We start from the raw sequence: 21,601 nt of genomic DNA, 5'->3' as shown, positions 1-21,601 counted from the left end.
AGTGTAACACCAAATGCTGGCTTGCCAGCTACTTATTTGGTAGACAAGCACGTTACACTCCAGGGCAAGCTATCACGAACATTAAAACGCTTCTGAAGGAGTTCCACTGGGCTTTCTTCTTTCACCCACTCTTTTCAGTTTATACATGCATGACATTCCTACACCCCAAATGCTCGCAAGCATTGTTTCATATGTAGATGACATCACCATACCAACCACACACCACATCCCAGACCGCTTATACAATGCAACAAGACTAGCTCAACACACTCTATACATGGGTGAAGGACAACAGGCTGATGATTGCTTTAGCCAAATCCACGGTTAAGCTAATCACCAGCAGCAATCTTGAGCCCAGATATATCCCTAACATCAAACTTAACAATGTACCAGTGCCACACACACCCTTCACTAAGGTACTTTGGAGTGACATAGGATACATCATTCACCTTCAAAGACATGTACAAGACATCAGTAGGTGGTACACACCAAGAATGAACGCACTCGTAGCCTCTACAGGGCGAGCCTTCAGACAGAAAAAAAAAAAAAAATCCCTACTTTATAACCAATATATCAGATCATTGATGCCTTCCTGGCATGGGCCCCCATCTTGTCTAAAACCCACCACAACACCTTGCACACCATACAGAGCAATATCCTGTGCATCCTCACAGACTGCATCGATACCACTCCCACAGCTCATTCACACTTTTTAACCAAACTTCTTCCTGTCTGAGAATATCTTGATATGAGAGGCATACAGTTCTAAATGGCAGCACTTCCAAACACTCAGGAGCCCTGTTATTAATTGGCAAAGTCACGCAACACAACTGAACACACAAAGCAATCACTGCACGAACATTACCAAACCCTCTTCCAAAGCTTCTCACCTCAACACTCCAGCACTGCCATTGAAGTAACATTATAATTTCATGCATAGGCCAATACAGCACCTCGATTAGAACACTGTATTACAAGCCCCTCTTCCTCATATCCACCCATCAGAGGTATACTTAACACTGCTGATTGAGTTCACCTAGTTGTACTTAGATTAGGACATTACGACCCTTCCTTAGGTACCAGATTAGATTTGGGTTGGCTGGACTCACAGATGACAAGTACCCTGGATGTAGAATATGTCTCAACAGCATAAGCCACATTATGAAGCACTACATGCCACACTAAGATGTAAACGCAACTTCAGCGGTGTAGGGAACCAATGGGACGGCCTCAAAGGATCAGTTGATATGTGGTCGACGAGTCTGCTGGGAGAGGCTTGACCAGGGTTGAGCATCATCAACAACAACAACAATAACCCTTTGAATAATGCCAAAAAGCCATGATTTAATTTTGTTTGAGTGTTACCGAGAACAAGTTGGTGGCTCAAAAAGCATTGATGCTATCTGACTCTGAATTACATGTTTCAGCTTCAAAATTTGCAAAATCTGGTTTTCGCCTTACCAAAAATAATTTTATTCTAAATGCAGTGAGATTTCTAGCACAAACTTCTTTCACATATTCTGCCATACTGCTAAAAATCTTCTCAACATTTTTTTCTTCATTATTCGCTCCTCTTTTCTATCATGTTGGCGCTGGTACTGTTTCCTCCAACGACAGTGCTGGACTCTTTGCTAAAGCCTTTGCCATCAGCTTTACTCTGAACACTTACGATTTTTATCTACAGTCATTTGTAATATATTTCATTTTTCCTATTAGCTGCTTTCATTAGTAATAATAGTCATGATAGTATTCTGGATAGTTGTATTATCGAAATAAATAATTACTGTATTAGGAAAAGGGGAAAGAGAAGTGTGTGACAGTCATAGAGGTATTTGTCTTCTTAGTGTAATAGGAGAAGTACAATCGGTAGGAGATTTAGCAGTAGAGTTAGGGTAATTACAGAGAAATTAGAAAAATACATTTTTAGGTAAGGAAGAGGCTGCATAGATCAGATATTCGTTCTAAGATTTTTAGTAGAAAGCTATCTGTAGAAGGGAAAGAAGTCGTGTGCTGCCTTTAGGGATCTGGAGAAAGCATATAACAGTGGATAGACAGGGAATGTGGAAGGTACTAAAAATATATGGATTTGATTTAAAGTTGTTGAATACCGTGAGGATCAATTAAAAGGATACTAAGGCTGCAGTGCAGTTGGACTGTGAATTAAGTTCTTTGATCTCAGTTTTGGACTAAAGCAGGGATTTGTATTGCTTCGTGGTTGTTCAGTTTGTATATGGATGGAGTTATAAAAGAGCTACTAGGTAGAGCAGTGCATATTGGAGTGAGAAAGGGTGGGGAGTGGAAACTTCCTTTTGCTCTTTTCCTTTTACTCTTATTTGCTGATGATAGTATATTATTAAATGAGGATGAATGTGAGCTGCAAGGCAAGGTGAATGGGTTTGGCTGTGTATGTAGGAAACTGAATCTAAAAGTGAATGTGGATAAGAGTAAAATTATAGTCTTTGAGAGAAATGAAGTCACAGCATGCACAGTGAGACTGGATGGTGAGGAAATGGAGAATATGAGTGCATTCAAATACTTAAGCAGCATGATGAATAAGGATGGAAGTTTAGAGGAAGGAACTCTTGAAATGATACAGCGAGGTAGAAAGTTTGCTGGTTCATTGAAAGCAGTGATAAGGAACACTGAAGAGAGCTTGCGAGTAAAAAAACGTCGCTGCATGACAGTATTGTGTTCCCTAATGTAACATATGGATATAAAGCTTGAACCTTGTTGAAAGGACACAAGCGAGAGCAGTGGAAATGAGTTATCTGAGAGGAGCATGTGGAGTTACATGGAGAGACAGACAGACAAATGAGGGAGTAAAGAAGCGTTATGGTGTTGATGTGGATGTGTCTGAAGGTGTTAAGAGAAATACTTTGAGATGGTTTGGCCATGTGGAGAGGATAAAGAATGAGAAACTGACTAAAAGAGAGTATGTGAGTGAGATGGAGGGGGAGATGAGGAGGGGGAGACCAAAGGTGGGATGGAGGGATGAAGTGGAGATATATTTGAGGGTGGTGCGGTATGAGTTACAGGGAGGGCAGCCAAATGGCATAGGACAGAGCGTCGTGGAGGCGTTTTGCTTGTGGCCATCTCTCACGGATTGTGGACTCTGGCAATAGATTGATAAATAGAAAGATAAATAAAGAGACTGCTAGTTATATCACACTCCTATTGGATAGTAAGTAGAGTACTATAACTATTATTGCTAGTAGATGTGAATAGGGAGATGTTAATAGGAAGCAAATGTGTGATGGGGAAACCAGTGAATCATTAGCCAATGTGACAGCTCCTTGTACGTTATTCCGTAAATGAAGACGCAAATCATCTTCCTGGTAGTTTCGTGCTTTCAGACGTAAATAATGATCACTTGATCAGCGGTCCATTGTTTTCATACGTCAATCGTGTCCTTATTTAGCTAGCATCTTTCGTCCTTTTTCGCCCCTGTATAATGGCAGGAGAGTGAGATAAGAAAACAGAGAGAGAGAGAGAGAGAGAGAATCTTGTACCTTATTTCCATCTTCAAATAGAGACAGAGGGAAACACCAGATTCTGTTCTACTTATCCACCAATGAGCAAGATGATTGAAGCTCATGGCCAACATCTACACCATGTCTGCTTCATGTTAAATTGCAGCGAACCCTCTCCTATTCATCTGTGACCCCTCTGAACTGCACATCTAGCCCTGCTCATTCATATACTAATATCCGACCTTCACTTTTCCAGTTCTCACAGCATTTGTTACAACAGTGACTTCAGCAGAGACGAGGCAGAACTAAGACACTTGGTTTCTAACATGTCTGATATATTTAACAAAGAAAAAAGAAGGCTTGTAATTTTTGATGCTTAAAAAACTCAGGTCTTCCATCTGCCAGCCCGTCAAAATCTTCCATGTATTGAATTAAAGAAGGCTGGATGTCACCTTACCTTTACTGACATCTCTCTGTCCCCAGCCAGTGTCTGTCAGTTATATCCATTACTCATGAACAGTATCTGAACAATCCCAACCCTTTCCCTCCTGCATTCCCTGGCAGTACGGTCTATGGATGTTGTATCTCAATAACTGGCGCCTTTGATTCTGGAGCACATCATCATCATCATTACATCCTTTTCTGGTCCCATCAGGAGCATAGGGGCCCGGAGCTAGGTTACTCATTCACGACATTGAAGGCGAGGGTGACCAGCCTCAATAACCCCTGAGTGGCATTATGTGAGCAACAAATTCCAACCACCCCTTGGATATATGCTTAATACAGATGGAGCGACTTAACCCACTAGACCACCAGGCGTCTGTTGGTTAAGTGATTACCAACCAAACGTAGTGAATAGTTTTCTGGTTTACAATAAATCTTTTGGCCTGTCACTCCGCGTAGAGTCACCCGAAGGTTGCATAACATCGAGTGAGTAGAGAGGCGTCCCCACATACCGCACAGTAAATCCATCTCTATCTATCTATTGCCAGACGCCTCAATCCCGTTTGGGGTGGCCACAAACAAATTGCCTCCAAGTCGCCCTGTCCCCCGCCATTTCACTGCCCTGCTCCCAACTCACCCCCCCCTCTCTCATATACCTCTCCACCCCATCCCTCCATCTCATCCTCGGCCTCCCCCTCCCTCTTCCCCCCTCCACCTCACTCATATACACTCTCTTCGTCAGTCTTTCACCCTCCATCCTCTCCACATGGCCAAACCACCTCAGTGTGTTCCTCATAACACTTCCTATCACATCCACATCCACACCACAACGCTCCTTTATATCCTCATTCGTCAGCCTGTCTCTCCACGTGACTCCACAGGCTCCTCTCAAATAACTCATTTCCACTGCTCTCACTCTTGACTTGTGTCCTTCCAACAATGTCCAAGCTTCACTTCCGTACGTTAGAGTTGGTATCACAATACTGTCATGTAGTAACCTTTTCACTTCCATGCTCACTTCCCTGTTTCTTATCACTGTTTTCAAGGAACCAGCAACCTTTCTTCCCTGCTGTACCCTTTCAAGCACTTCACCCTCCAAACCTCCATCCTTACTCATCACACTACCCAAATACTTAAACGTACTCACATTTTCCAATTCCTCACCATCCAACCTCGCTCTACATTCACTAACTTCACCTCTCTCAAAGACCATCACTTTACTCTTCCCTACATTCACCTTTAGGTTCCGTTTCTTACACACTCCCTCAAACTCATCCACCAAGCCTTGCAGCTCCCCTTCGTCTTCACTCAACAACACAGTATCATCTGCAAACGACAGTACAGGGAGTTTCCAAACACTATCCTCTCTCACCAGGGCCACTCCATCATCCACTACCCTACCTTGTACCTCTTTTATTACCCCATCCATGTACAGATTGAACAACCATGGAGACATGACACATCCCTGTTTCAAACCAACTTTCAAAGAGAAAAATTCACTTAGTTCACCATCCACACGCACTGCAGCCTTCGCACCATCGTACATACTCTTCACAGCATTCAACAACTTCCCATCTACTCCATATATTCTTAACACTTTCCACAATCCTTGTCTATCCACCCTGTCATATGCTTTCTCCAAATCCATGAAAGCCGCATACAACTTCTTTCCCTTCTCTAGAAACTTTTCCACTAAAGATCTAAGAATGAATATCTGATCTACACAACCTCTTCCCTTCCTAAAGCCTCCCTGTTCTTCTCCAACTAATTTCTCTGTTCTTTCTCTAACTCTGTCTATAAGTATCCTACCATACACTTTTCCTATTATACTAAGAAGACAAGTGCCCCTATGATTACCACACACTTCTTTTTCCCCTTTTCCTTTGTACAAGGGAATAATTATACCTGACTTCCAATCCTCCGGGACTCTACCTTCCTCCCACGCCAATCTGCACATCTTCCACATCCATTCTACTACTATCTCTCCCCCATGCTTCAGCATTTCACCACACACTCCATCAATGCCTGGGGCTTTCCCCGATTTAACTTTCTTCATTGCTTCCACAACTTCTATCCTACTGATTTCTTCCTGTCTTCTCATCTCCCTCCTTCTCCCAGCCATTCCCCAGCCACGTATACTCGCATTACTTCCATCCTCTACGTTCAACAATTCCTTAAAGTGTTCTCTCCATCTGCTCACTTTTTCTCCCTTCTCCACTAGTAATCTACCATTTTTATCTTTCACTCCCCTGCTAACTTCACTTCCACCCTGTCTTACTCTTTTCACTTCTCTCCAGAACATTTTCTTACAGTCTCTCCACTTTACACTCAAATTCCTTCCAAATTCCTCATCCACTCTCTTCTTACTCTCTCTTACTAATCTTTTCACCTCTCTCTTCCTTTCCACATATAACTCTCTCTTCCGCCTCTCAACTTCTTCCACGCCCCTATTTCTCATCCATTCATTGTATGCTTTCTTCTTTTGTGCCACAGCCTGTTTCACCTCTTCAGTCCACCACGCTGTTCCTTGCACCCCCCTCCGTCTTCTCTTCCTTCCACACACCACATCACATGCTGCACATATTTCTTCTGTAAATATCTTACACATACCTTCCACGTCTCCCATCTGCTCCAGTTCATATTTGCCCAATCGTTCCTTCACTTCTCTCTTATACTCTGCCTTTTTCTCATCCTCTTGTAACCTTTCCACTCTCCTTACAACTACTCCTTCCTCTCGTCTTTCCCTTCTTCTATTCCTCCATCTTACTTGCATTCTAATTCTGACCACCACCAAGTAGTGGTCAGAAAGTCCACTCCCCCAACCTCTATACACTCTTGCATCCTTTACACATCTTCGCATCCTTTCATCCACACACACATAATCAATCATTGCCTTCCTTTCATTCAGTTCACCACCCACCCTTCTCATCACTCGCCATGTATACCTGTGGATCATTTTATGCCTGAAGAGGGTATTGGCTATCACCAACCCCCTCCCAGCACAAATGTCCACTAATGCACTCCCATTCTCATCTATCTCAGCAGGCACACCCCACTCACCAACTATTCCATCCACCTTCACATTACCAACTTTACCATTCATATCACCAATCAAAAACACTCTCTCATTCTTTCCAAACTTTTCCATGCACAATTCCACATTTGTCCAGAACTCTTCTCTCACTCTTCTAGCTTTACACATATAATAGTAAATCCATACACACAGGAAATCGATAGTGATGGTCATGTCAATATATTTTAAAAGTTCTAGGTCCTCTCCCCTCTCCCACCATCACTCTCAGCATATGGCTGTGTGGTTAAACTCGATCATGCCTCACATGTGGAAACCGCGTCAGTGACCAAACCACCCACCCTTGTCTTACTTTACACATATAATAGTCCCTCGGCAAAGCTTCATCTTACTGCCTTTCAAGGTATCAAGGTCACTTCACCCCCTCATCACACACAGGCAACCTATAACATACTGGTAATTGGGCCACATTTGGTTATACAACTTTACGCACACAGTCGGCCTATGGTAAGTGCCACGCCTGTTGATTCTCAGGGTTCATTGCGGTATGGTAGCCAAAAAAAATGACCTTTGATGGATATATTGTTATCTGATATTTGAAGAATGGTCTGAGTCTGGCATATATATGTTGCAGTAAGAATGCCAAGGATGAGGTGGAGGGATGGAGTGGAGAAGTGTATGAGAGAGGGGGGGTGTAAGCTAGGAGCAGGGCAGTGATATGAAGGAGGACAGGACGACATGGAGACGATTTGTTTCTGGCCACCCCTTACGGGATTAAGGCGTCTGGCAATATACTGATGGATAGAAGAACGCTAGATGATGGCAGGCCACTGTGAACTGAATAAAATTGGGTGGTGATAGCGAAAATTATAACTTCCCATATTATTAATGTGTTACTAAGGATGTTTACACTCATAAAGATAGACATGCTCCCATCTTGAATATAATCTCCCTAATGGTGTGAGAATATCCCACATTGTTAAAGAGTTATACGGGTGTTCATAACCAGCAACAAAATTATGTAGCTAATACCGATGTGTCTTTACTCAGTAACGTCAGGCAAAATGGTGTTGCCGCCAAAACAAAGCACCGTGCATCACAGCGTTCTTTTCGTGGCTGAGATTATATGAAGAGAGAGAGAGAGAGAGAGAGAGAGAGAGAGAGAAGCTAGAGGTGCAGCGTAGAGATACTTATACGATGGAGATTATTTTGGCGGTGGCGTGGAGACACAAAAAGAAGTAGAAGAGTAGGAAAAAGAAGAAAGCAATGAAAAAGGAAGAGAATAAGGGGAGAATAGGGAGTGGAAAAGTAACATTATGCAGGACCGAACCATTGAGGTGGTAGTATGTAGGAGGCCTTGGTCTCTAGGGCCTCTGTATAGCAAGACAAGAGCGCCATACCTACGACCAACACTAAACCCAACACAAAAACACCATCAACACCTCAGTACTTCTTTTATTTATTAGATGGTTCCCTTGGGCACAGAAGTTCGTATATTGTTCCACGAAGTGCACATCAAACTTGGGGCATGGTCGTCTCTTTCCTCCCTGACTCGATGTGGGCAGAAAAGAGTGCTGGGCAATACGCAGATTATTATACCTTGGTTTTATTGTTTATTTTTTTTATCTAAGTACTCAACCGTGATATACACCGGGTCACTGTGGATGGGTTTGGTGGTAATGATTGTGTGTGTGTGTGTGTGTGTAAATAAATCCCTAACAATTCAGCAGCACCGCCATCGACTTCCATTACTTCCACAGGTGACGTGGATGAGGGGGCGGGACCTGCACATCCTGACGGTGGGACTGGTTACCTACACTGCCGACGACAGATTCCAGGTTAGTCATTAAATCCTTGTACACCTTTCCAGTTTTATGTAGCCTTTGGTGGTCGGGTCGGCAGCATGTACCACTCCCAATGACCTGGGTTCGTCCTTATATTAAATGATGCGTTTTCGTTTTTTTTTTTTTTTTTCCAATATGCTTAACTCTGGACAAAATTTTGATGACCCATTCCCAAAGGCCCAGCAATCCTGCACGCCGCACGCCTTCATTGTTCACCACTTCATCACTAATAGCCACTGTGTACATTGAATAAACGCTAAGATTGCCTCTTCCGGACTGGCGGTATCGTATTTTCGGCAGTGCTTCTTATGACTCGACGGTACATCTTGAGGAATATCAGCTAAGTCTCTCTTAAGTAAATATAAATCAGACTGTTTCCCGTCCCAGTCCTGGATCGATCTCGGGTCCTTTTAGACAACAGATTGCTTCTCTAACCACTCCTTCATATTCTTGCATGCTGTAGAGATTTCCTCGATGTCACAGAAGCCGTCACTCACAAGCGCATCCACTTCAGCACAGATTTCCTCATGAACGTCTCACCCTTCACTCCAGATGCCTCTCATACCTATTCACATACATGGAGTATTGGATAGGGGGGGGGGTCACTTCTCCAATGACAAAGTGGTGTTCGTTGTCACTACGGATCAGTTGCCTTTCAGAACCCGTAACCGCCGCTTGAACGTGCGCGAGTATCGTAGAGCTGCCCGCCCGTCAGGCGTGTGAAATTCGGCAGCTGAACACATTCCTACACACACACACACACACACACACACACACACACACACACACACACGCACACGCACGCACACACGCACGCACGCACGCGCGCGCGTCAATTAATACTCCGTTCTTGCTTCGCGATCGCGGTTGTAAATATGTTAACCGATTGTGCAGTGGACGTAAAGTACAGTCACAAAAACAATTATCTTCCCAGCTCAGTCTGAAGAAATTTACAACTGGCTAAATACAGTGAAAACCCTGTCTCTACCAGTGCGTGTTTCAGATGCTTCGATTTTTCCGCTATGTATTCGTCAAACTTTGGGAAGATACTTGTGTCTGTGCCTGTACAGTGTAATAATGAACCCTACTTTCTGTTCAGCCGTAATACAACTCTCTGGAGGGAAGTCGTAGCCAGGATTATGCGCACAATGACGATGTATTGTCCATTGTTAAGTCGTGGTTCGGAGCTTTGCTAAATTACAAGATGATCAATTCGAGATAGCGCTGGTACTCTTGTGCATTTTCGGAAAGCTTCTAATAACCAGTCTTTATTTGATGTTAATTCCAGCCTACGAGAATGAACAGTATCGTATACAGCATGACATATCATCTCGTAGATCTGCTATATTCCTGGACTATATGTAATCCCCCATTTAGTTCTTAACTCTCGTGTGCCTGCAGGTGGTGCACAGCAAGGAGACGGACGACTGGACTCTGCAGGTGCGGTACAGCCAGCCACGGGACTCAGGCAACTACAAGTGTCAGGTTAACTCAGATCCCAAGATTGTCCGCAACGTCTACCTCAGCGTCACAGGTCGGTGCATCTCAGTATTATAAAGGGCCGTATTTTGGTCTGCACATCTTCCTTACCAGTTTATTTCTCTCAATGGAAATGTATATATTCATTTTAGGAGGGTTTCTAGTTCCTCTTTCTTAGTTTATTTTACAGGACTTCCGTCGAATTAGGAGGCTTTCTACCGCTTCTTCCTTACCACCATATTTCTGCACTTCGCCCGTTAATGTCATCAAATTTCTCCGAACCAGTCAGACTCTTAGCTTAGTTCCATCTTGTCCCAGTTCTTCCAGCATTACAACTGGGAACGTAGATATACTTTTGACTGTTCAATGTCGTGTTTTAGGGACATCTTAGGACTTGGAAAAATTGTCTTCTCCTGTGACCCACGTGCAGTCGACAGTCATCAGTCTAGGCTATCATCACAAGAGGCTCTCTAACCTATGTCATAAAGCTCTCAGCACAGATACTACGAAATCTCTGTGTCACCCAGAACACGGTTTATACTGCTTCAGGTAAACATTACTGGCGAAATTATCTACCGTGTAATCTAATGCACGCCTTTAATCTGTATAATGGAAAACTAATTCTGTCAACCCGAATACATTCCTGTAAAATGGCCTTAGTTACGTAGTTTGTTTATGTGAATTTGTGCTGCAGATTGGCACTGGAATTCTGTGCTTTAGAATATGGTAGGCTTACAAATAAACATGAAATCCATAGGTAAATTTTCCTGTATTATACTCGAGTGATTGCTTTCACGTATATAAAGCTTCCATGCAAAGTCCTCAGTTTTCAAAGAAGTTTAACTTTAAATATATATTGTGCTCCTTGTCTATCATGGACACAGTTTTGCCTACTATTCCACTGATTCTGCATGACTATTAGGACATGCCTGTCACTTTCCTCCCTGACGCACCATATCATAGAGACTCATCTGTGATCAGAAAAACATGCGAACCCTTTTTTTTTTATTTCGGTACAGTAGTCAGAATAGGTAAGTAACCAGTAGAAGAGGCGAAATATTAGGCGAACCTTTGAATGTACATTAGGGGTACTCTCTTGATTTGTAGAACTGAGCTGTTGTGTCAGATTTCACAGTACAAGCCCACGTTGTCAAGTAATTCCGGTGTAGTGTCAAATGCGTCTCATCTGTATGCCACGTTGAAGCCAGCAGCCGTCGTGCCTCATTACCACATTGATCCCTAGTCCATTATAGCCTCCGGAGCAGCACCCACCAGCCTCCACACCTCACCGGATGCACATCAGTAAACACGGGAGACAGTTTATGGCTGGAGGAAAGTCTTAGCCAGTGTTACACACTGGACGAGGTTTTAGTGGTGCTTCAAAGCTCTGTTAGACTATTAAAAGAACAGATCATGGAGAGGCTGATTATCGTGCATTTTGGAAAAGCTCCGAGTTACCACACAGACGCTGAACGTTAGGTCTCTATACAGTGTGAAATTCTGGCTATCCCTAAAATTATCTAGTATAGGCGGATCAAATACTCTGAATCACGACTATACACAAAATTTTCATAATATTCTGTACCATAACTTGGCGAAGATTTTCGTCCTTTTGTAGCCATTTTTTGTGTCTCAGTAACAGAAGGTGGAAATACTACGGCTTCGTCTGTCCCCTAGCATTTGTTCTTCATGAAAAACACGATATCATAGTGTTCGGTCTCTTGTTACTTCTCTGGAGTCAAAGTAAAGAGATGGCAGTTTTAGGGCAAGTAAAAATGTACGGTGTAATATATCCCCAGATATCAAGGTTTTGTCAGCGACCAGCAGCTGTTTAATTTTGTAAGATTCGCTGTACAACATAAAATTTAAGCTTTTTCTTAGGGCAGCAAGGTTATGTATACATCCTTTAACCGATAATGAGCTGTGGGTGAAGTGCAGTTTCAGCACACAGTTCACCAGGTTCACAGATGAACATGCTGCTGCTGCCGCCTCCGTTTTCAGCACACGTTACGAAGGACCTTATTTAGTGAAAGGATCTTTATTAACCTGAATATAAAAATCTATTGGTAGCAAGAAGAATTTACAAATGAAATTCTTCCACCAGATCACACTAGTCTTATTCATCTGCCCACGTCCCATCCCCCTCCTCCTCCTCTTCTCCTCTCTCTCCCAACTCCATCTTAAGCACACTCTTCATGGTTATCTTTCATTCTCCGTTCTCAGCACGTGGCCAGACCATCTCACGATACTTTTAGCCTTTTCCAGTACATCCACATTAGCACCTTAACGATCCCAAACTTCTGCATTTCTTTCTCCTCGTAACTCCACATGCTTCTTCAATGTAACTTATTTCTACTCTTCTCACTCTTTACCTGTGTCCATCCAGTAGTTTTAACCTCCATACGTTTGAGTGCGGATTGCAATACTGTCGTGCAAAGACTATTTTTCTTACATGCTCAACTTACGGTTCCTTATCACGGCTGTCAGTGTAATGCAATCTTCCTTTCCTGACGTACAGTTTCTTGCAGTGAATTTCCTTTTCTCCCGTCTTTGCACGTCACACTACCTACATATTTATAGACTCACTTATTTCCTGAACATTACGCCATACTATGCACTCCCAGATTTTATTCCTCTCAAAGGTAATATCTTTACTCAGTGCTGCATTGGCTTTCTTTCTTTCTTTCTTTTTTTACAGTCTTCCACACTCGTTCACCAAGCTTTGCAACTCCACTCACCTTCAATATCTTCACCAAACAGCATTACAGACACTTTCAAAACCTTACCCTCTCTCACCACAGACACTCCAATATCCACTGCTTAAAGTTGTATTCCTATTATACCGCCATTCATATATTCTGTACATACTGAGCAACCATCAAGGCTTGACACATCGCTGTTCCAGTCCAAAACTGAATAACAGCACTCAATTTTCCATCCCCACCATACATTCTCAGCACCTTCCATGATCCTTGCCTAACTACTCTATCATATGCTTCCTCCAGACCCATGAAGGCAGCTCAGAACTCCTTTCCTTTTCCTAAATACTTTCCTGCTTTACAACCCTTTCTCCACATCCCCATGTTCCTCTGCAATCAGTTTCAAAGCACTCTTAGCATAGTCTTCCTCTGTCTGTATATGCTGCTGCCTATGACCTCCAGTCTTTGAAACGCAGTGTGTCCAGGCATCTCAAAATGAACAGAGCTTGAATTTGGCTCTCTGTTATATTTTGTTTTTTCTTGGAAGGAACACTCTTACGAGCGTCTGGCCTTTGGTTCCTTCTTCTTTGCATAAAAAAAAGGTACTAATGTGCCATTTGCAATTTGTGGATGTATATGAATCCCCTCTATGAAGAAAATATCTCCCCACCCCTCAGAACCTCACAAAAAAAAAATGTATATATGTGCAGACGGTTAGTTTTGTGAGTTGGAGCCTGGATTCCAAGGGGTGAATGATGTGTGAATGAGTACCTAGCCCATTTCAAAGGGAGTGATGTTAACTTCTCCCAGTTTCGTACTTACTTTTTATTGTTTTCTGTATCCTTCCTCATATCATCCTTAGCTGAAAGAACTAGTCAGGATGATGATGATCCTGTCGATGTGATGCCTGATAATATTTATGGTTATTCTGTATTTTATTTTGATATTCACAGCACCTGATTGGAAACTTGTTATGTCCATTGAAATTCATCCATAAAGGGGTATTCGTGGCCGTGTGGTTAGATGGATGAACTATGGACTGCAATATCGTAGATTCAATTTCGGTTCTTGCATGATATATTTTGTAGGTCCGGATGTTGTTAATACAGTTGTTACCGGTACACACTTTCATAAAACCCACGAAACTACCATACCCCCCAACCCCCGCCTCACGAAAACCATTACACATGCCCTGAATGAGACCAGAGAAATAGTACGCGTTAATATATCGTAAGTGCTTGGGTTTTAGCGCCCAGATGGTGATGTGTTAAATTCCTTCTATAGAGTTGCGACCATTGCGTTTGAATCGCCGCCATGTTATTTACCAGCGATGCATGAACTGAATGCTTGTCACTTTTAACTGTATTTAGTTAGTGTTCTGTGTAATATACTATGCAAACATTTTAAAATTTAGATTAATTATTTGTGAGCCCTGGAGCGTTTTCCCAACTTAACGTAAGGTAAGCAACGTGGCGGGTCCATTGCCGGAATTGTTGCAAGTCTTTCCGTAGAAGGTGCTGAATGTGTTAATGTGTGCACGCCGCCTGTTAGCTGATGGTGTCACCCACAGAGAGCTATTGGACCTCATGAGACAGTTCTTATGTATCGAACTCGTAAAAGAAAATATATACAAGAAAATGTGCAAGCATACATAGAGTTATGGTGTGAGAGGTTCGTCTGTGTTTCCAGTGTGTATACTCATACTGTAAATCACTTCTGTTACCTTCCTCCCTGACTCATTGTATTGAACAGAATCATATATAGACAGAGATTCATATAAGGCTCATTCACCTTAAGAACAATGGGTATCAGGGGAAGGTGAGAAGCACTGTAGTAGGAGTTCAGATAGCTGGCGAACATTTACTGCCGATTGTACAGCAAGTAGTGTTAAGCCAGCCTGTCCAGGAATAAAAATATCACTAGCACAAACCACTTGGCCATTTTATGATTTTGATTGTACCAATGTAGCTGCCGGGTCCTTTGTGTAACTGACATTAGCAAATTTCCCATTGTAGAGAGTATTTTATTTTATAGTCTGACAAAAATCCGTAACTCCTTTCCGACCCTTTGATAGCCAAGCACAGACAGATTTGAGGGTTTGTTTGACTAGAATCGAAGAAGACTCATTCCTACTCCATTTTTAAGATTTATGGAATACAACGGGTCTACATTCATTCCGTAACACATTTTGATGACTGGTATCATATGCCAGTGTTCAACTCTTAATATAGATGAATATTCAAGATGAAGAGATGATATTTTAAGTCGTCAGAGTAGACAGAAAAGTTGTATTTCTGCTGCAGTACCAAAGGCATTAACTTCTGTGCCGCACTACATAATATCTAAAAGAAAAAAATGCTAAAATCTATTTATTTACTCATCCTTTATCCTGCTGTTCGAGTTGCCCACTTTTAACCTACCGAGCGCAATGACATTTTCGTCTAATATATATATACTATGTATATATATATATATATATATATATATATATATATATATATATATATATATATATATATATATATATATATATATGCATGTATGTATATGTAGTTTTATTGTGTGTGGGAGTGGGTGTTGGACACCAGAACAGGTCCACTTGGAAAATTAAATATTTTATGAAATTATTTTACTTTGTGTAATCTGAGCTCCACCCATCCACTTTATTGTAGCGACGCAGCGTTGTAGTGCACTTTAATCCATAGCATTTAATATGGCCAGTGACATACATTGTTGCACACTTCACTTGTAGATGCGACAGGTGGCCTAGCGAAACACAAATGAAAAATGTAAAAATTTTGGTGTATGCAGAAATGAATTTCAGCACAACGTCCAATAGTATGTCACTCTGTAATAACCCTAGCACACACACACACACACACACATACACACACACACACAATTATATTTCTTCCAGGGAACCAATATATGTAAGCTGTACGAATGTAAAGGATATGACAGAAAGTAATGATAAACTTACTGTAGCGTCGATAACGGCAAAAGAATAATACCATTACTAACGGAAGAATTAACAGCTGGATGTGTTGCATTAGTATTGTCGAGTTTAGTGTTCTTGTAGCATAATATTACAGTATAATGCTATGATACACTGTTAACAAAATTTCATTTTATATATGCAAGTTACAAAGACAAAATTTGTATGGTCTGCGTGTAAAAATATGAGAGAGGGGTGTGTGAGCTGGGAGCAGGGCAGTGAACTGGCTGGGGACAGGGCGACATGGAGGCGATTTGTTTGTGGCCACCTCTTACGGGATCAAGGCGTCTGGCAATAGATAGATAGTGTTAAAATCCAACAGTCGTAGTGGCAGCCGTGGGAATATTCGATCCCTAAGAGGTGACTTGAGGTTCTCTGTTCTGTGATGCCACCAGAATGAGCAGGTTGATCTTTGCCCGTAAAGGTACTGAACTAAAGTAGCCTAGTTAGGGACCTTACGCCTTGTTCCTACTTGCTGATTTTCTTTTATTTAGGAGAGCACATAGGTAAGGCGTGGGCTAATGAAGGTTGCTTAAAATGTACTTAAGTGCTGTGCGCCTTTACTGAGCTGAAAACAGTGGTCTCGAGATAGTAAGAGTGGAGAAGAAAAATAGTCTTTCTGAAGAGGTTAAGGCCCAGGAGGGGAAGAGACAGGAAAGAGGACGAGAAAAGTTGCCGCTGGAAAGGTTTATGGCGGCCAGGAAGGCTGAACGGAACAAGAGTTTGAGGGAATGTTTTTTTGTAATTACCGGATAAGACTGTTTTGCCAGCGGGAAAGAAAATATCCCACTGATGCTCTGGAGACAAATGGATGCTGAACTTTTGAAGTTTGTCCGATTGCTATCCATTCGAGCAGTTTTTTATCAAAGAACAAAAATAGGAGTCATACATGGAGTGATCTTCTTTTTTTTATACCATAGTTGATTTACGAGATGGTATATTTAAAGAGATGTGTAATGGAAAATCATGTTGCTATAGAAGTTGGATCCATCGCTCCTACGTAAACAAAAACGGAAGCTACTGCCCCTTACGCCCCCTATTTCTTCATCCTCTTTGATCCCCCACTATCCCTCTCTACCCCTACCCAACCCGCATCCCATCCCGAAAGTTCCCCAGAAAATGGTGCTGTAATGTCCCAAGTCAGGATGGGATGATGAAACTCAGGGACCTGGGGGACAGTGTAATATTTTTCAGCCAGACTCCAGCCCTCACGACTTACCTTATCTCTCGCCCTTCCCCTTCCAGATTTAACCCCCGAATCCTCTTGCTGTTCGTGGCCTTGTTTCGTGTCCTGCTGCATTCAGACGATTTTATGTAGCTTCTGGATGTTTTTTTTTTTTTAATCTTGCTACCATCAGACGATTTTATTCAGCTTTGAGAGGCAGTGGGTTAATGGAGATTCGCTTTTATCTCCGCCACAACGTTTCTCCAAAAATGATAAAATCGTTTGGAGGTAGCAAGGGGAGAAAATAAAAATCATGCATCATCATTTTCAAGGGTTTAATCCCAACACTTTCGCCAGCCGTCCCTCTGTGTGTGTGTGTGTGTGTGTGTGTGTGTGTGTGTGTGTGTGTGTGTGTGTGTGTGTGTGTGTGTGTGTGTGTGTGTGTGTGTGTGTGTGTGTGTGTGTGTGTGTGTGTGTGTGTGTGTGTGTGTGTGTGTGTGTGTGTGTGTGTGTGTGTGTGTGTGTGTGTGTGTGTGTGTGTGTGTGTGTGTGTGTGTGTGTGTGTGTGTGTGTGTGTGTGTGTGTGTGTGTGTGTGTGTGTGTGTGTGTGTGTGTGTGTGTGTGTGTGTGTGTGTGTGTGTGTGTGTGTGTGTGTGTGTGTGTGTGTGTGTGTGTGTGTGTGTGTGTGTGTGTGTGTGTGTGTGTGTGTGTGTGTGTGTGTGTGTGTGTGTGTGTGTGTGTGTGTGTGTGTGTGTGTGTGTGTGTGTGTGTGTGTGTGTGTGTGTGTGTGTGTGTGTGTGTGTGTGTGTGTGTGTGTGTGTGTGTGTGTGTGTGTGTGTGTGTGTGTGTGTGTGTGTGTGTGTGTGTGTGTGTGTGTGTGTGTGTGTGTGTGTGTGTGTGTGTGTGTGTGTGTGTGTGTGTGTGTGTGTGTGTGTGTGTGTGTGTGTGTGTGTGTGTGTGTGTGTGTGTGTGTGTGTGTGTGTGTGTGTGTGTGTGTGTGTGTGTGTGTGTGTGTGTGTGTGTGTGTGTGTGTGTGTGTGTGTGTGTGTGTGTTTTTTCAGCAGCACGGCATCTGCACTTCCACAGAAAGAGCCTCTTCTTATCTAGACCGGAACTGGACCTGCCCTGACACAAATCATCATATCTTGTAGGTTTGAACAGATATTGAAAGACGAACATAAGATTTTACTGAGACACGTTCTGGGCATGACGTTCTTCACCGCTAGATTTTAAGCGACAGTGAAGGACGGAATGACCAGAATGTAAGCTATTCAGATGGTGTGTTCTTTGTGCAGTTTTCATCCCCGCCAACTGGTTCGAACAGTTTGCTTCAAATTATGTGACATTCAAGCCTCAGTGTCGACAAGTCCTAATTTTACTCAGTTTTTTTTTTTCTCATCGAGGCGAAGATGCACTTGACAGGTTGGTGATGATTGGCAGGATGCAACATTACTTCATAATCTCTTTACTCTTTATTGTTATTAATTGACAACATATATCCGAGGGGGAAATTTGGGTTAGTAAATGTTATTCGGACGTGTTGCATCCAGCCAGTCATCACCAAACTGTCAAGTGCAACTTTGCCTCAATATTAATAATAATAATAATAATAATAATAACAGTGTAGTGGGAGCTAGGGAGGCTTTACAGGAGAGAAAAGCCATTACTCACACGGAAAGTAAAGATTTTCGCTATAACTCGTCTATTTCTTTAACGGGGGTACTGAAAGAAAAACTATGAATATAATCGATAACTAAACATCTTTGTGTGGAAATAGACAATAAGAACGTCTCCTTAGTTTTCGTCCTCTTGATAAGTTGAAATAGCCTATAGTGTTTTCGGTCAATTTGCAACAAGGAGTAGCAGACCAAAGGGTATCTGAGACGTATAAGAGGCAGACTGGCCCACACTTACCTTTGACGAAACCTGCCATACATTGCTGAGTTGAAAATGGACGAATTATAGTGGTTGCTCAGCACGGAGATAGTACGCCACCTTGACCCCTGAGCGTGACCACTGATTGATGTGCGCCAGAATGGATTTGCTTCTTCCCATCCTCGCACAATACACGAATGAACTTTTCTCCAGTTGGGATTAAATATTCATATGATAACGCCGTATTCTGAACTTTGCCCTGAAATTGATCTACACGATAATACAAAAAATTCCTTCCTACACTCACGCACGCTGTACGGTATGTATCAGTTTCATACAAATTGGAACAGAAATTCATGGGATAATGTTGTACCCTGAATGCCGATCTTGGCCATTGATCGATCTGCACCGATACTGACACACTTCCCGTTCCCCGTACACAGTGTATATGCGATTTTTTTTTCCCCCTAATTGGATCAGGCATTGCTGAGGTACTTGAACATACATACATATAGAAGTACATAAAAAACTACTCACATCACAACAGATGTGCCTTCAACAGTGACGAAAATAGAGAAGTGTATGACATATGACGTCCCCTGGGGTTTAAGGACGATAGTGAAGAGGGCAAGGAAGGGTAGCCATCAGCAATAACCATTCTCTTATTCACCTTCTCTCCTGAGCCTATCCTTCACATCATTAGGGCCTTCTACAGGGCGCGGACTCACCAACAAAGTTACGATAATCACCTTTCATAACAAGACGCCTGCGAATATTTTCTACTTTCTTTGTCCATTCTGCAAAACAAATTTTAGTTTTCAATGTAATATACAGCAGTCGTGTCAATATGATTTTTTTTTTTTGTTCAAAGAAGACATGAAAGGGAGACCAGCGAATTTTCCATCTTTCGTTCCTCCCACAAAAATAAGTTTGGATTACTTGAGGGAAATGACTGTAACTTTGTTTGTAAATCCAGGCCTTAGAGACAACAGCCTCAGGAGAACACTGTGCGCAGAAATGCCTCATCATCATAGGCAGCGAATACCTCAGTGCACACACATAGTAAACAAGTACATTCAGAAGCACACACCTCAACCCTCTCCCACATATTTTATCAACCGGATGAGCTATATCCCCTCGCACTCCCTCCTGTATAAACGAATTTAGTTCACTCCAGTAAGAAACAAAGAGAGGCGTTAAGCGAGTACAACACCCAGGCTGTGCAGTCGATCTAAAAGCCCGTCCAGGACACGTGTGGTTTTGGTGTATGGTGTATGGTAATGAAAATAATGTTGGAATAATAATACAGTCATGATGAACTGAAACTCCCTCCCCGCTTCAGATGAACTGTTCATAGCGTAAAGCGTCACCGGGCTTCGAAAATGGTGAGGCTCGTGCTGGGACCCGACACGAGCCGCGGACCTTGTGGAAAGGCCTAAAGTTCAACCTTTGGCCCTGCCCTGAGCCCTTGACCTTTGATTACTCCCAGTGTCGACTTACTTCATCCTTACCCCATCCTCACCCCATCCACTAAGACTGATTCAGATCGTATCAAGAGTATTTAAGTTGACCTTACCCTGTGACTTCCAGCCACCGATTGTTCTTAAAATTTAAAAACTTCACAATTTCTCTTTCCTCAGCCCCTCCACCAAGTTTGATCAAAATTGAATAAAAAGTGTTTGAACTTCCCCTACCCTTGACCAGTGACCTTCCTTGGCCAAAAATTAATCTCCTGTTCCTCTGACAGTCCTCAACAATTATGTATAATTTGGCGTCATTCCATCCAATTCTTTTTTCATAATCCTACTGACAAACAGACAGTAAGACTCAGACAAACCAGGGAAACTTATAACCCACTTGCACTTTTGCGCGTAGGTGTAATTGCAAAAGACTACGCCGCTTTCTTTGCATGGTTTTCTAAGACACCTAAAAGGCGACAGACCATTGGATGACAAGGAATAATTAGCTTTACATCGTTCATCATCCTGTCAACCTCGGTATGCTATGTGATGGAGTGCTGACTATGTGAAGAGTTTCGTTTGACATAATATTTCGTGGTGAAATGATGATGTCATGTATTTTCATTCGACTAAATACATTAGTACAGCTTTCAGGATTAAAATCAGAGCACACTTATATTTGTAAATTTTTTGGAAACTTCTGTATGAGAAATATATATATATATATATATATATATATATATATATATATATATATATATATATATGCAATCATTTTTATTCACTATAAAATTTCGTGGTGAATATATTTTTCGTCATGATTTATCGAAAAGAAGTTGTAAATAAGCCCTTTACAATCATCGCATGAGCATAGAAGCATAAATAGCTTAGGACGATGACATGTTAGGGTTTGGAGAATAAGAACACTTTGGCCTCGCAAGTCGAGTTACGCCACCCCCCCCCCCATCCACCACACACCTCTAAGATCATCAACAGACACGGCCAGGAAAGACATAATTTGAAATCCACATCACACCAATTCCTTCACTACAGGATGCCTTTCTTAAACTGAGTAAAATCGCCTGGTACTATTAAAAAAATGAAAGTGACGTCTTCGGAGTAATGAAGGTGTTGAATTA

The 21,601-nt window shown here is 42.2% G+C and overlaps 1 protein-coding gene across 1 annotated transcript in view; it reads left to right on the top strand.

Moving 5' to 3' along the window:
• The window catches only part of LOC145406336 (lachesin-like), a 58,210-nt gene that overhangs the window by 10,392 nt on the left and 26,217 nt on the right, over window positions 1-21,601 (top strand). Inside the window, exons 4-5 of the mRNA XM_080277498.1 lie at window positions 8,706-8,783; window positions 10,191-10,323. Coding sequence (XP_080133624.1) covers window positions 8,706-8,783; window positions 10,191-10,323 — 211 coding nt within the window. The remainder of the gene's footprint in view (window positions 1-8,705; window positions 8,784-10,190; window positions 10,324-21,601) is intronic.

This window comes from Coenobita brevimanus, chromosome 70 (assembly GCF_032717465.1).
Source record: "Coenobita brevimanus isolate Jiangsu-jjx chromosome 70, ASM3271746v2, whole genome shotgun sequence".
Lineage (NCBI taxonomy): Eukaryota > Metazoa > Arthropoda > Malacostraca > Decapoda > Coenobitidae > Coenobita > Coenobita brevimanus.
Note: the sequence above shows the minus strand (reverse complement) of the source record. Positions and strands in the feature narration are given on the sequence as shown.